Source organism: Lampetra planeri, chromosome 4 (assembly GCF_965212315.1).
Source record: "Lampetra planeri chromosome 4, kcLamPlan1.2.h2, whole genome shotgun sequence".
Taxonomy (NCBI): Eukaryota; Metazoa; Chordata; class Hyperoartia; order Petromyzontiformes; family Petromyzontidae; genus Lampetra; species Lampetra planeri.
In genome coordinates this window covers 28557322-28569414 of record NC_136110.1, presented here as the reverse complement: position 1 = coordinate 28569414, position 12093 = coordinate 28557322, and the positions used below count along the sequence as shown (strand labels likewise).

The window sequence follows — 12093 nt, the reverse complement described above, 5'->3', positions numbered from 1 at the left end:
AGGACACATTGGGTTGTTATATTTATTTTAACACATCACATCGGGTTATTTAATTCATTTTAAGAAGTATTTAACTGACTTGTATTACGATTAAGGTGTGCACGCATTCCCTTTTGAACTTTATTTTGAACTTTTTGAAAAGATATTTAAACATTCATCAATTATATTTTGTCTAAATTCATTGAGGGTTCTTGGTCGAGTTTTATAAGTGACGGATTTAAGATGACCTCACATGAAGAAGAAGAATAGATATTAATAATGAAAATAGATAAAATATTAACTTACATAATAAAACATTAAAATGTTTTAATGCACGTGTTAAAATAAATAAAATAACTCTATATGTCCTCACTTTTGGGCCACCCTGTATATATATATTTTAAATCTACTTTTTCTTGTAATAAAATCATGCTTTTTTGCCAATCATTAATTAGGAAAAACATGCACGAAAACAACTTAATTTCTAATGCCGTTTCTAAATGATGAGAATCTCATCAGATGGAAAAATACACGCAGGCCAGGGTCACGAATACGATCGATGTTACTGCAAGCGAGAAGTGATTTTATCGACATTGAAAGGCGCGATTGTGGCCATAGCATCTGTCCTCCCCATCGTGCCTTGCATGTCACACGATCATAGCACCATCCTCTCCGTGTAAGGCACACCGGCCTTGTTTTGGACGGCCACATCAAAAAGAGTCAGTTGTGGCCAGTAACAGCAAGCCAATGAGATAACAGTGTACGAGTTTCCACTTGCCTCGCTGTGATATAGACGGCCATGAGTGAGTGAGTGAGCGACTGGCGGGGTGACTGATGTAAAGTTAACGTATGCATGTGTAGTGACATGGAATGGGTCACTACGTAGCACAACGCTGGTTGCTGGCAGAGAAGGGGATCTACAGTTGCAGCAGCCCTGTCTGTCAGCAGGTCACGTGATAAACCAGAGAGAGGGTTGTAGGGGAAAGGTTACAGAGGGGGCACATTGGAGAAGCCCGGGAACCCGGTAGTAGGTTCTAGAAAGGGGGCATGGCTGGGGCGGAGCGAGGCCACGCTGGGAGGATAAAAGGGGACCCCGAGCGGGAGCTCGGGGCTGTCGCCTGGAGCGGGATCCCCTCGTCGTGCTGCTGGAGTCTCCGTCTGCGTCTTCTCGGCGTCGTCAGTCAGGCAGCCTGCCAGCTGTGCTGACTGGGAGCTGTGGTTGCTTTGTGTGGACTGTGAAGGCTGTTAATAAATAGAGTGCCTCCTACTCATAGTGTCTCTGAAATCAGTCACTACACATGTATGCATGTATGTTAAACTTCTTTCGCACCATACATAGCCAACCGTGCTTCTCGGAGGTGCGGGATGACGTTGTCGAAGCACTAAAAAAGTGAAACTTGGCACAAATATAACCATGCAACAAATATTTTTAAAACAAATATTATTTGTATTTTTTATTTGATTTTGTATCCCGTACATTTTGTCGGGAGCACATTTAACATTTTCGAGCATAGGCCTATGAAAGTTTGTTTCTGGATGTTTTTAAGATTGCTGCATCGAAATAAAACTAAATAATTGTTGATACCGCCGTTGGCTGTGTTGAATTCAAATATGACATTTTTCAAATACAAATTTTTATGTACATTTTTTTAAGCGCCTGACACTAAGTGGCTTTTACTTACCTCAAACACGTGAACATATATACATATATAACACATAATGTACATTATTTTATAAAGGAAGAATAACACTTTTCAATATTTACCCAGCGCTGAAAATGTAACCATAAAGAAGGCCTGCATTGAAACCTATTTCGTCCTCCAGCAAATGTTTATTTCCGTTAAAAAAAAAACACCGTTGCTTTAGGTTAAATCGTTCTGAAAGTGGCCCATATGAATCTCTGGTGTTCTGAGAAGTGCCGAGGTACAGTTGTTAAAAAAAGGTTTTTAAACTGACGACGTTGAAATGTACAACTGATGTTTGGCATTACGGCTTTGCACGCGTTTTTTAGTTTTGGAAAGCGCTTGACATTGTGCATACGGATCCATACGGTCGTTGCCGTCAAAATATTCACTGCGGCTCCATATGTGACTCCAGCTGCAGTTTTGCAGGGAAGGTCGAAACGGAGGAGGTAGGCAGTTCGGTTGGATGGACAAAACGAATGACTCCACTCGATGTGCACGTCAGTGTTTCAGGAACTTTTTGTGCTCTCTTATAAACGTGGAGAGGATTCCGTCAGATGTGTATGGATAGTGTTGTGGATGGGCAATTTGCCGATGTAATCTGTTTTCCGTTATGGAAGAGAGCGCGCTTGTGTATTTATATGACCATTAATCACGGTTAATATAATAGGACCAGAGAGAGTAAGAAGTTGGTAATAAAATACGGAACTAAGGTTCATAGGAAGTCTGCTCGTGTATTAGAAAGTCGTACACCGGATATCAGTTGCATCTTTCAAGGTAGTCCGTTATTTTATCATTTTTCTTGTACAGCAAACATTCGAATTGGACTTGACCCATTATCCACTGAAAACCATTCATCACTTTTAAGTTTTAATTCCAGCTGAGAAAACATGTATTACTCGGCAAGTGACTCCTTTTAATTTAAGCCTATAACACAGAGCTCATCCCTTGGCCCGTGGGCTGCCAAGCTTGCCCAAGTGGCCAAATTATATTGCAGTGAGTTTCAGCAAATTGTAAAGCACCGTTTTGTCGATTGTTTTCCTTTCCATAAATTACGTGCGTTTTATCGGCTGTAATTTGGAATAAAAAAAAACGGTTGGGAGTCGCAGATGCTGCTTTAGTGGTGTCTCTTTCCTACCCTGCAGTAACCTAGCTTTGGCACGTTTTACGTGGCATCAGCTTGTTGTTCGCTGCGGTGGGAATCGGGGCTGATATTTGGATTGGCTGCGGTTTGTTTGTGCATTGCGATTGAGCAGAAAGAGGGCCACAGGCAGCGGATGACCATGTGGGATGAAAACTTGGTCCCTGGCTTTAATGGGTGAGGTCATGCTTTGCATGGACAGCACAAGGCAGAAGGACCTCCCAGCCTAGGTGGCTGGGTGGCTCTGAGGACTTGTGCTTCCGTGATGGTCATTGAGCGAGCACCTCTGAGAAACCTGGGTTCTAGTCCAGGCAAGCATCTGTGATTAAACCAGGTTCGTGAGTGTAGTGAGTTAACATTCTGGAACATGCCACAGATGCCAGCAAACCACAAAAAAAATCACGATATTTGGTTTGGGTTTATCTATTAATTGGAGTTGATTACGGTTCTGAGAATAGAAAAAATATGTTAGTTTGATTGCCTATGACAAACACTTTAAGGCATATAAATTGCATGCTCCAAGTGTTGATGTAGAGGCCATTATCCGATACATTGTCATGCATTATTTATCTGAAGCTTGTGGCCAAAGTGAAATATAATTTTAAGAAAACATCAACAATGCCTGCAGCCTCCTTTTGAGTACATTTAACAGAAGCTCACATGGGAAGACAGTCGTGTTTGGTGCCTTAACAACCCAAACTACATCGATGCAAAGTTCAAGTTGATTTGTTTGACCAGGTGGACATGTGAAAAGAGTGACCAGGACAGTCTCATTTGCGAAAGTGACACAGTTAGAACATTCCTAGACATGCGCCTGCTGCATCGAGCAGAGCATCGCGTAGTCCACAACATTCTTAAACATAAGATGATACTTGCACACTTTGCCCGCTTAAATTTAAACATTTAATTAAAGAAAAACACATTCACCTTTGCCAGGAGATTGATGATGATGATGTATGACTAGGGACATCTTGAATGATCCTGAAATTATATTTGGTGCAAGAGGTCAGCTCTTTTAAGGACAATATCATCATTACAGGTGTTATGTGACAGAAAATGTACTCTGCCTTGTTGAAAATATACTGAGGTAATGTTGACGGCACTTGATGCATCGTGGGTACTTACCATTGTTGACGATATCTGGTGAGAGGACGCAGAATTAACGATGTTTAAAAGTACATGGCAAGTCTTTAAGTCATTTTCATCCGCTGCATATTTCAAGCAGATGCGTGTAGCCTGTGGACATGCATCGTCAGAAACCACATTTCATATATATTTAAAAATCCCTTTATTGTAAATCTATTTCATATGGCGAAGTGTAATGGATTGACGATGCGCTATTAGAGATTGTTTCACTAGCTTGATAATATTTCTCAAGCTGAAAGTGCAAACAAAGCAAAGAGTAATTTTCATATATATTCCGTCCGTATCAAGCATTGGCTACGGGCAATCTGTGAACAATGTTTATTCAACCACGTTCATTATTCATGCAACAAAGTTAAGCCGCTCTATTTTTACAGCTAAATTTCTAGCGATGTTTTCGCAATAATCAGTAGGAAAAAACCCAAATTGCAGGGATTTTTAATGAATCTTTTTAAGGAGGAAAAATATACGCACGTTACAACCTTTCTACAGACGGAGCTCTTCATTAAAGGCCGGCTATTTAGCTCCGCAAAGAATCAGCGAGTGTGTTTTTTTTTTCTTTGGCAGGACCAAGAGGGCCATGCTGCCCGTGACAGAGGGCATCTTTGAGCTGCCCAGCCTGTCGCTGAGGGCCACGCGAGCCCAGACGCGTCTCCTCGAGGCCATCGCACACAGCTGGAGCCCGGGAGGGGCGGCCCGAGGAGCGGCGGAAGAGACGCTCCTTCACGATGTGTTCGCTCACGCACGTACGTACACGCTGCATACTTTTTTTTGTCACGACATTTAGCAATCGTCAAGGCATTCGCTCCGTCCGTCTGTGTAATGTATGTGTGTACGTTGAACTTATATCGCACCATACTCTTTGGTTCTTTCGGTAAAGTCACGTGGGTGATTTTTAAAAAATAAAAAATAAAATATAAAATAACTACATTTTTCTAAAAAAATGTATTATAATTTTTTTTTCCACCTATGTGACTTTACCGAAAGAACCAACGAGTATGGATCCTTGCAGTCATGAAAACTTCAAATCGAGAATTCTATCGCACCGTGCGTAGCCAACCGTGCTCATCGGAGGTGCGAGGGATGAAAAACTAACTAAACAAAAAAGAATATTTATTTTTTAATATAGATGATTTAAAAGTGCATTGCTCCAGTGGATTTTTAACATCAGAAGGAAGAGTGTTCCAGACAGTCGCAGAAGCACATCTGAAAAAGCGCGATGCGGTTGACCGTCTTTGTGGGGAGGCAGGACAACTTTTTTAATGATGATCCAATGTGAATGCAATGTTATTGTTAAGTGACTTGCGCGATGGAAAGCCAGTCACACTGATCTGTGCTGAAATGAAGTGCATTCCTCTCCTGATGATGTCATTACCCCACGTATGAAGTCATGTTGCGACGTCGTGCCGTTGTGCGGCTTTGAAACGTGATGCCGTCATTGCTTATACCAAATACTTCCAAGGACAAATGTATGTTGGAGACCATTACAGATGCCATGAAACAAACGTGTCTGTTTTTCATTCATTCTTGATCTCAGGGCGTTTACATCGCGTGATAATCTTAACACATTCCTGCGGAGGGAGCTGGTAGGAACGTTGGGTTGCTCGGTCAATGGCCAGGGTCAACGGCGGCGTGGTGTATTCCGAAAATATGCCCGACTGTGAGGGCGGGCACAAGCCGGCGTGAGTAGGTTAAACGTTGAGTTTATAAGGACACCACGGGGTGACCAGCCCCTCCCCACCCAGCCCCACCCCTCCCACCCAGCCCCACCCTCCCCACCCAACCCCACCCTCCCCACCCAGCCCCTCGCCACCCTCCCCACCCAGCCCCTCCCTGCACGACGGACGGACGGCCACAATAATCCCCTGTGGGCTGGTGTAACCAGGAGGTTCCCACCTGTATTATTTCCCCTTGGTGTCCCTTGTATGCAATGGGTTAATGTGGCCACTGCTGCCACGAGAAGCCAACGTGTGTTCACTGCAATAGTGAAAAACACAGATTCTTAAGTCGACCCGTTACTCCAATTTGTGGTAATTCATTCAATCGCAGGGGAAGGGAATAGTTAGTGGCTGCATGCAGTTAAATCGCTACACTTACTAGGCCTGTAGCATTCACCCCCTCGGCAATTTTGATGATTTGTCACGATTCAGGATCACACTTCAACTTAAGGAATGATACTTTTTTAAATTTAATTTGTTCCATCTCATTTGTACCTTTTTTCTCACTTATTATCGTCCCTTTTTTTAGCTTGGTTCGCTCCGGTTCGCCTCAACAAAACATTTGCATAGAAGCTTTGAAGGCATTTGCATAATTTTCAAATAACAAATTCTCACACGCTTCACGAGTTTATTTAATTGACTTTGATCGCTGCACCATAACACGACCATTGTGTACCTTGATGGTGTATTGGCAAAGTTCAAGGCGGGGCTTCTTCATAACCACACCGTGGTAATGTCGGCGAGAAACTCTCTTTCGAGTCACACCCAGAACGGTCGGCAGTGCAGCAAGTAGGTCGTTGCACCGCGTGAGTTGTGGTGTTTTTAAACCCTCTGTGTGTGTGGCTTTTCTCGGTGCGCTTCTGTTCTATCGCGTGCACGGTGAGTCAAAATGAAACAACCCTCCAAAGCAGGAACACTCCGAAAACGAATCTCAAGGTGCGGCGATGTTGTGGTGTTCACTTTGTTTTTTTCGGTAAAGTCACGTAGGTGTGCTAAGCGGTGTGCTTTCGCTAAGTTGTCCCGACCTGAAGAAGGACGCTTGTGTCCTTTTTTACCTACGTGACTTTACCGAAAAAACCAAAGAGTATGAATCCTTGCAGTCACGAAAACTTCTAATCTAGAAATGATGTTGTGGTGTTCACGCATCACGAGTGATCGCACGGAGATACACGCCGAGTAAGCGAATTATATCGTTTGCTGTTCACGGATTTATTCTACGTATATTTAATGTGATTTAATTACGGGTACAACAACATCAGCAGCCTCCGTTCACGGCGAAGTGACGGTGATGTCACCAAAGCGCTTGTGCCAGGCTGGAATGCACTTTGAGGTACGCATACGTTTTGAGCGGGGAGTGGTGGTGCAGTGGTTAGCGCACTGCGCCATGAACCTGGTGAACTGAGTTTAATACCCGGCCGTGGCTGGCATCAGTGGTGAGTCAAATCTTAATCTGTCCTTGGAAACCCCTCTCACGTTCACCTACTCGTACTGACCAGCGTGGAAACCCTCCGAGGAGACCATCTAGCACTGGATTGGCAAAGGGCTGTAAATATTTTTGTAAAAACAGTGCACAAATTAGTCGTCGTCATATTAAACAGAGCAGCCAGTCAGAACAGAGATAATTAAAGACCATGCCATTTTCACTGCGCATATCTGAATCGTTCGAACAAGCACGTTCATATTTCTCAGTTGCATTGGCGTATGTTGATTTAACTTCCAAGTGTGTGTGAGTGTGTATATCCTAGCTGTGTGTCTAACATTACACTAGCCAGGTGGTGCTCTGTGTAGTTAATTGAAATGCGTGTTGGCAGCGGCTGGTAAAGTTAATGAAGGAAAGACGTGGAGGACTGAACAGAACATGGAACTGAACTGTAACCGCATGCCAATTCACAGTAGACAATTGAATGCGAACGATACACTTGCGTTGCAATGTTATACTCGGTTATGTTATTGTTTGACATTTAATGGACAGACAATTATGTTCTCATAGTTGGGAGAGAAAAAAAATGTTACGTGTGCCTCTTCATATTTTACGTTACTCATTACCTGCTGAAGTTTCACTTTCTTTTTCGATTATGAGTACCGGGCCGGGCCAATTTTTCACGAGAAAATTACATTAAAAAAACGATCAAATTAGCGTTACCTTACACTCAGGACATTAAAATTGGTAGAATGTAATTTCCTCCTCTAATGAATATTTTACATCTTCTGTTGAAAACAAATTTGATTTATATTTGAACGTCTTTTCATTTCTCTCGTTTTTGTAATTGTATAACGTAACTACAGATTATATATCTGGAAAAGATTCAAATAACACACACACACTGTAAATGTAACGAAGAACATTTTTTTTTGATGAAAAGATTTTTAGGACTTTGCAATAACAATGATTAATGGTTCATTCACTGTCCCACATGTTTACATTTTACACTCTGCGAGGCCCGCAGTTAATAGTGTTAAACCTCAACCCTAAGATGGATGCTGCAATTTTGGAGAAAAATGCAAGTTCTGTTTTATGCAGCAGGTTAAAACAGTATGGGCACTTTCAAGGAATTTAATACTTTTCTTTGCAACATAAAATTGCAATAAAGTAATTTGAAGCACAGACTCTGTACGGGGTCTTTATACACTTCAAAAGCTGCACCTGTGTTGAAACCTCTGGAAAACCCATGTGCCTGTGGTTTTTTTTTTCTTTTTTAAACCGGGTAAAACTTTAACGTTACACGGCATGATTTAGTAACTCCGCAGAAATCGTGACGTGGCCCTTGAGAGGATAATTTTGATCATAACCGCAGTTTACACATGGTCGCAGTGGAATCTCTTACCCTTTATTAAATGCCCATAAATGTTATGCTCTCTTAATCCGTCAACCTTAATTTGTCCCCGGTAACTGGAAACGGCGTGGAAGCGCTCGCGCTCGCGCGTGCGTGCCCACGAAATATTTCTGCCAATGTTTTGTGGATGTTAAGGGTGGTGGAGAAAAGAAAAATCATCATTCCTCTTCGACGCGTGGTGTAGTTTGCGGGTGTTGTTGGGGATAGTGTCGTGCAGGTGTTGGGGCTGGTTTGCGGACTGTCATCCGCCAGCCACACTATTCCAGCCCGCGCGCAGTCACGAACATTTTTTATAGAACCTCTTTAAAGGTGATCGGGAGCCCTGCAGGACTTTTACAGCCGTGGGCAAGTGTCCGTAAAATGTCACACGGGTGGCCGCGTGTGCGCTGCCAGAGCCAGACATGTGAAAATCATTTCGGGGCTCTTTGGGAAACAAGGCGGTATTGACACATTTACCAGCGGAACTGAAAATTGTGCGTTTATTACGACGGCGGATTTATGCCCCTTGGCTCGCCTACAAAGGCGCGCTCGCCTGCCCTCCGTGGCGTTTGCCTCGCTCAGGTGCGCAGGCCTTTTGCGAGAATGCCGTAAATATTGGGCCTCTGCTTAGACGATAAAGGGTGGAAACCCTCAAACTTTACAGCAGATGTGTTACATTTTAGAAACGATTACGGCTATTGGAGCTGTTTACTCTTATTTTCACGCAAGCAACGTTTCTAATTTTGTCTGGGCAAATGCTTGGGGCCGAGTTCCTTCATAGATTGGGCATATGCTCTCCCCGCAGCACGCAACAGTGCCCGATACATGAACCCAGAAAACATCAGCAAACAAATTGGCGGGGTACCTTCAGCTTGGGATGTAGTTTGCGCCGGGAATAGCGTAACTGACAATATGGTTTCGATTTAAAGCATTTCGTGACTGCAGGGATTCATCTTCTTGGTTCTTTCGGTAAAGTCACGTAGAAGGGAAATAATAAAATAATAAAAATAAAACATAATAAAATAATTTTCAAGACGTTTCGGCCACAAAAGAAAATTGTAAATATTGTGGATGAAATTTTTTTTGTAAATGTTGTGGATGCCACTCTTCAACACACCGGTGGGCTAAAGTAGTCAACGTGACACTTTTTTGCTGATTGGCCGTGTCGGGTGGTGGAGGGTTACGACACATTTATAAATAACGCGATCTAAACCCAAAAACGTTGATTATGAACGAGGTGGTGAGTTACGGCGACTGGATTTTAAAAGTATTCGGTTTTGAGATAAATTGGTGCTTTTATAATGATATGAGCTTTTTTACATAATTAGTTCAGCATGCTGCACCGTGCCATATATTTGAGTCCAGCAGTTTCGGGCATTGCCTTTAACTCAGATAAATATGCAGCAGTAACACAGTTACAAGTGTAACCAAAAGTAATCTGTACTAAAAATAATCCGCTTTTTTAACTAAATAAAATGCCGAGATAATGTGTTGTGAGTTTTTAAATATTTTTTTTCTATGATTTAAAGAATATGTTGGCGAAAGATTGACATTACTCTTTGCTTCTTTCGGTAAAGTCACGTAGGTATAAAATAAAATCAATTAAATCACGACGTTTCGATTGCAACACAAGCAATCATCATCAGCAGCAAGAACATGTTCTTGCTGTGGTTTTCCCACCCACTCCCCGCATGACGTCACTCCACATGAGACGCACCCCCCCCTCATTAATATTCATGAGTGGGTGGATTTTTACACTAACACAGGAAGGTCGAGCTGAATTAAATAATTTTTACGTGAAGTCGCTTCAGATATGACGTTTCTTTACAGAAATTGACGGTAAAAAATAAATCTACGCAGCACAGTGCTACATCCGTGTGTGACGTCACTGCAAAAGAGGCCCCTCCCCCTTCATTAATATTCATGCCCGCGTGGAAATTTACACTTAACGCACAAGAAGGTCGCGCACTCCACATGCCGCACCCCTCCCCTCATTAATAATCATGAGCAGGTGACGTCACTCCACATGCCGCACCCCTCCCCTCATTAATAATCATGAGCTGGTGACGTCACTCCACATGCCGCACCCCTCCCCTCATTAATAATCATGAGCAGGTGACGTTATGCCACATGCTGCACTCCACAATAACCATGAATAACCATGAGGGAGTGACGTCACTCCACATGCTGCACCCCTCCACAATAACTATGAGCTGGTGACGTCACTCCACATGGGGCACCCCCCCCCCCCCTCTCATTAATATTCATGAGCTGAACAATTTCTCTATTGAATATTTCACATTTGCTGCAATATACACCTGTCCTTGGGCTTAAAAGCTAGTTAATGAGAGCACAAATTGAAAAGTGAGAGCGATTTTAAATTAACCGTGTCAGTCCTCTGCATTCGTTACGCCCACCCCTGCAAGTGTCGCTATCGCTTGTATGTCTTAAAAACTTATTTCGTCGTTTTGGTGGCAACGGCCCGCAGCCACGAACGATAAACGTCTTGTTGGGTGTAGAGGAGCCCAGCCAGCAGCCAGCCAGGAATGTCAAGGAAGAGATTATATTTCCTGAGTCGTATAATGATATAATCATTAATTCCATCACTTCTGTTGATTAAACGTACCTATCTTCTTGGTTCTTTCGGTAAAGTCACGTAGAAGGGAAATAATAAAATAATAAAAATAAAACAATAAAATAATTCTCACGAAACGTCATAATAAAATAATTCTCACGAAACGTCGTGAGAATTATTTTATTATGTTTTATTTTTATTATTTTATTACTTCCCTTCTACGTGACTTTACCGAAAGAACCAAGAAGATGAATCCCTGCAGTCACGAAAGCTTTAAATCGAAATTTAAACGTACCTAATATACATATTAGACACAGTGATTGTTTGTTACGTCAACTATGTCATTAACACAATTATGTTAATATGTTGAAATCAACCACGATTGCCGATTGTAAAAGTCTTCATCTCACATTCAGCTGATATGAGTGAATGAATGAGGTATCCCTATGAAGCCCAACATTGAATGTCAATTCATAGTTTTGGCAAACAAAAATCTAAATCAACATTGACTTAACTTTCACATCTTAAATCCATCCTTAATTTAGTAAACATTATGAAACCTGCCTTTACCCGCCCCCTCCCACCCGCCCGCCCTCCTTCCCGCATGCACAAAGAATGACTTTGCTTTGAGCGTAACTGGCATGCGGGTCCGAAAGCGACCGTTCTGTTCGTTTGATACCATTACGTGATATTTAATTACGTTGGTATAAAAAGAAAAACAACCCCATAAATTAAAGCCCTACGTTGTGCATCAGAAAAGCCGATGGAAACACTCTCCGTGTTTTACGCTCGGCCCAGATGCCCAGGGACGCGAGACGCGGGGGGGAGGGGGGTGCGACGGGACCTTTGCCTTGCGGTGGCACGGGGCTGGTGGGCAGGTGCATTCCTCCCCAGCACACCGGGGCGCTCAAAAGCCACTTTATTTACCGCGTCACTCACGCGCTCGTTGCGCGTGCGTGGAGGGAGCCCCTTTTTTTTCCATGCGCTGCGAGGATGACGGAGGCCCTCCCCACGTCCTCGTTGGCCATGGGCGGGGTGGGGG

The 12093-nt window shown here is 43.0% G+C and overlaps 1 protein-coding gene across 4 annotated transcripts in view; it reads left to right on the top strand.

Annotated features, from left to right (window-relative positions):
• The window catches only part of VPS13B (vacuolar protein sorting 13 homolog B), a 298548-nt gene that overhangs the window by 75559 nt on the left and 210896 nt on the right, over positions 1–12093 (top strand). For all 4 annotated transcript variants that reach the window (XM_078593678.1, XM_078593679.1, XM_078593677.1 and 1 more), the window contains exon 17: positions 4513–4691. In XM_078593678.1, coding sequence (XP_078449804.1) covers positions 4513–4691 — 179 coding nt within the window. The remainder of the gene's footprint in view (positions 1–4512; positions 4692–12093) is intronic.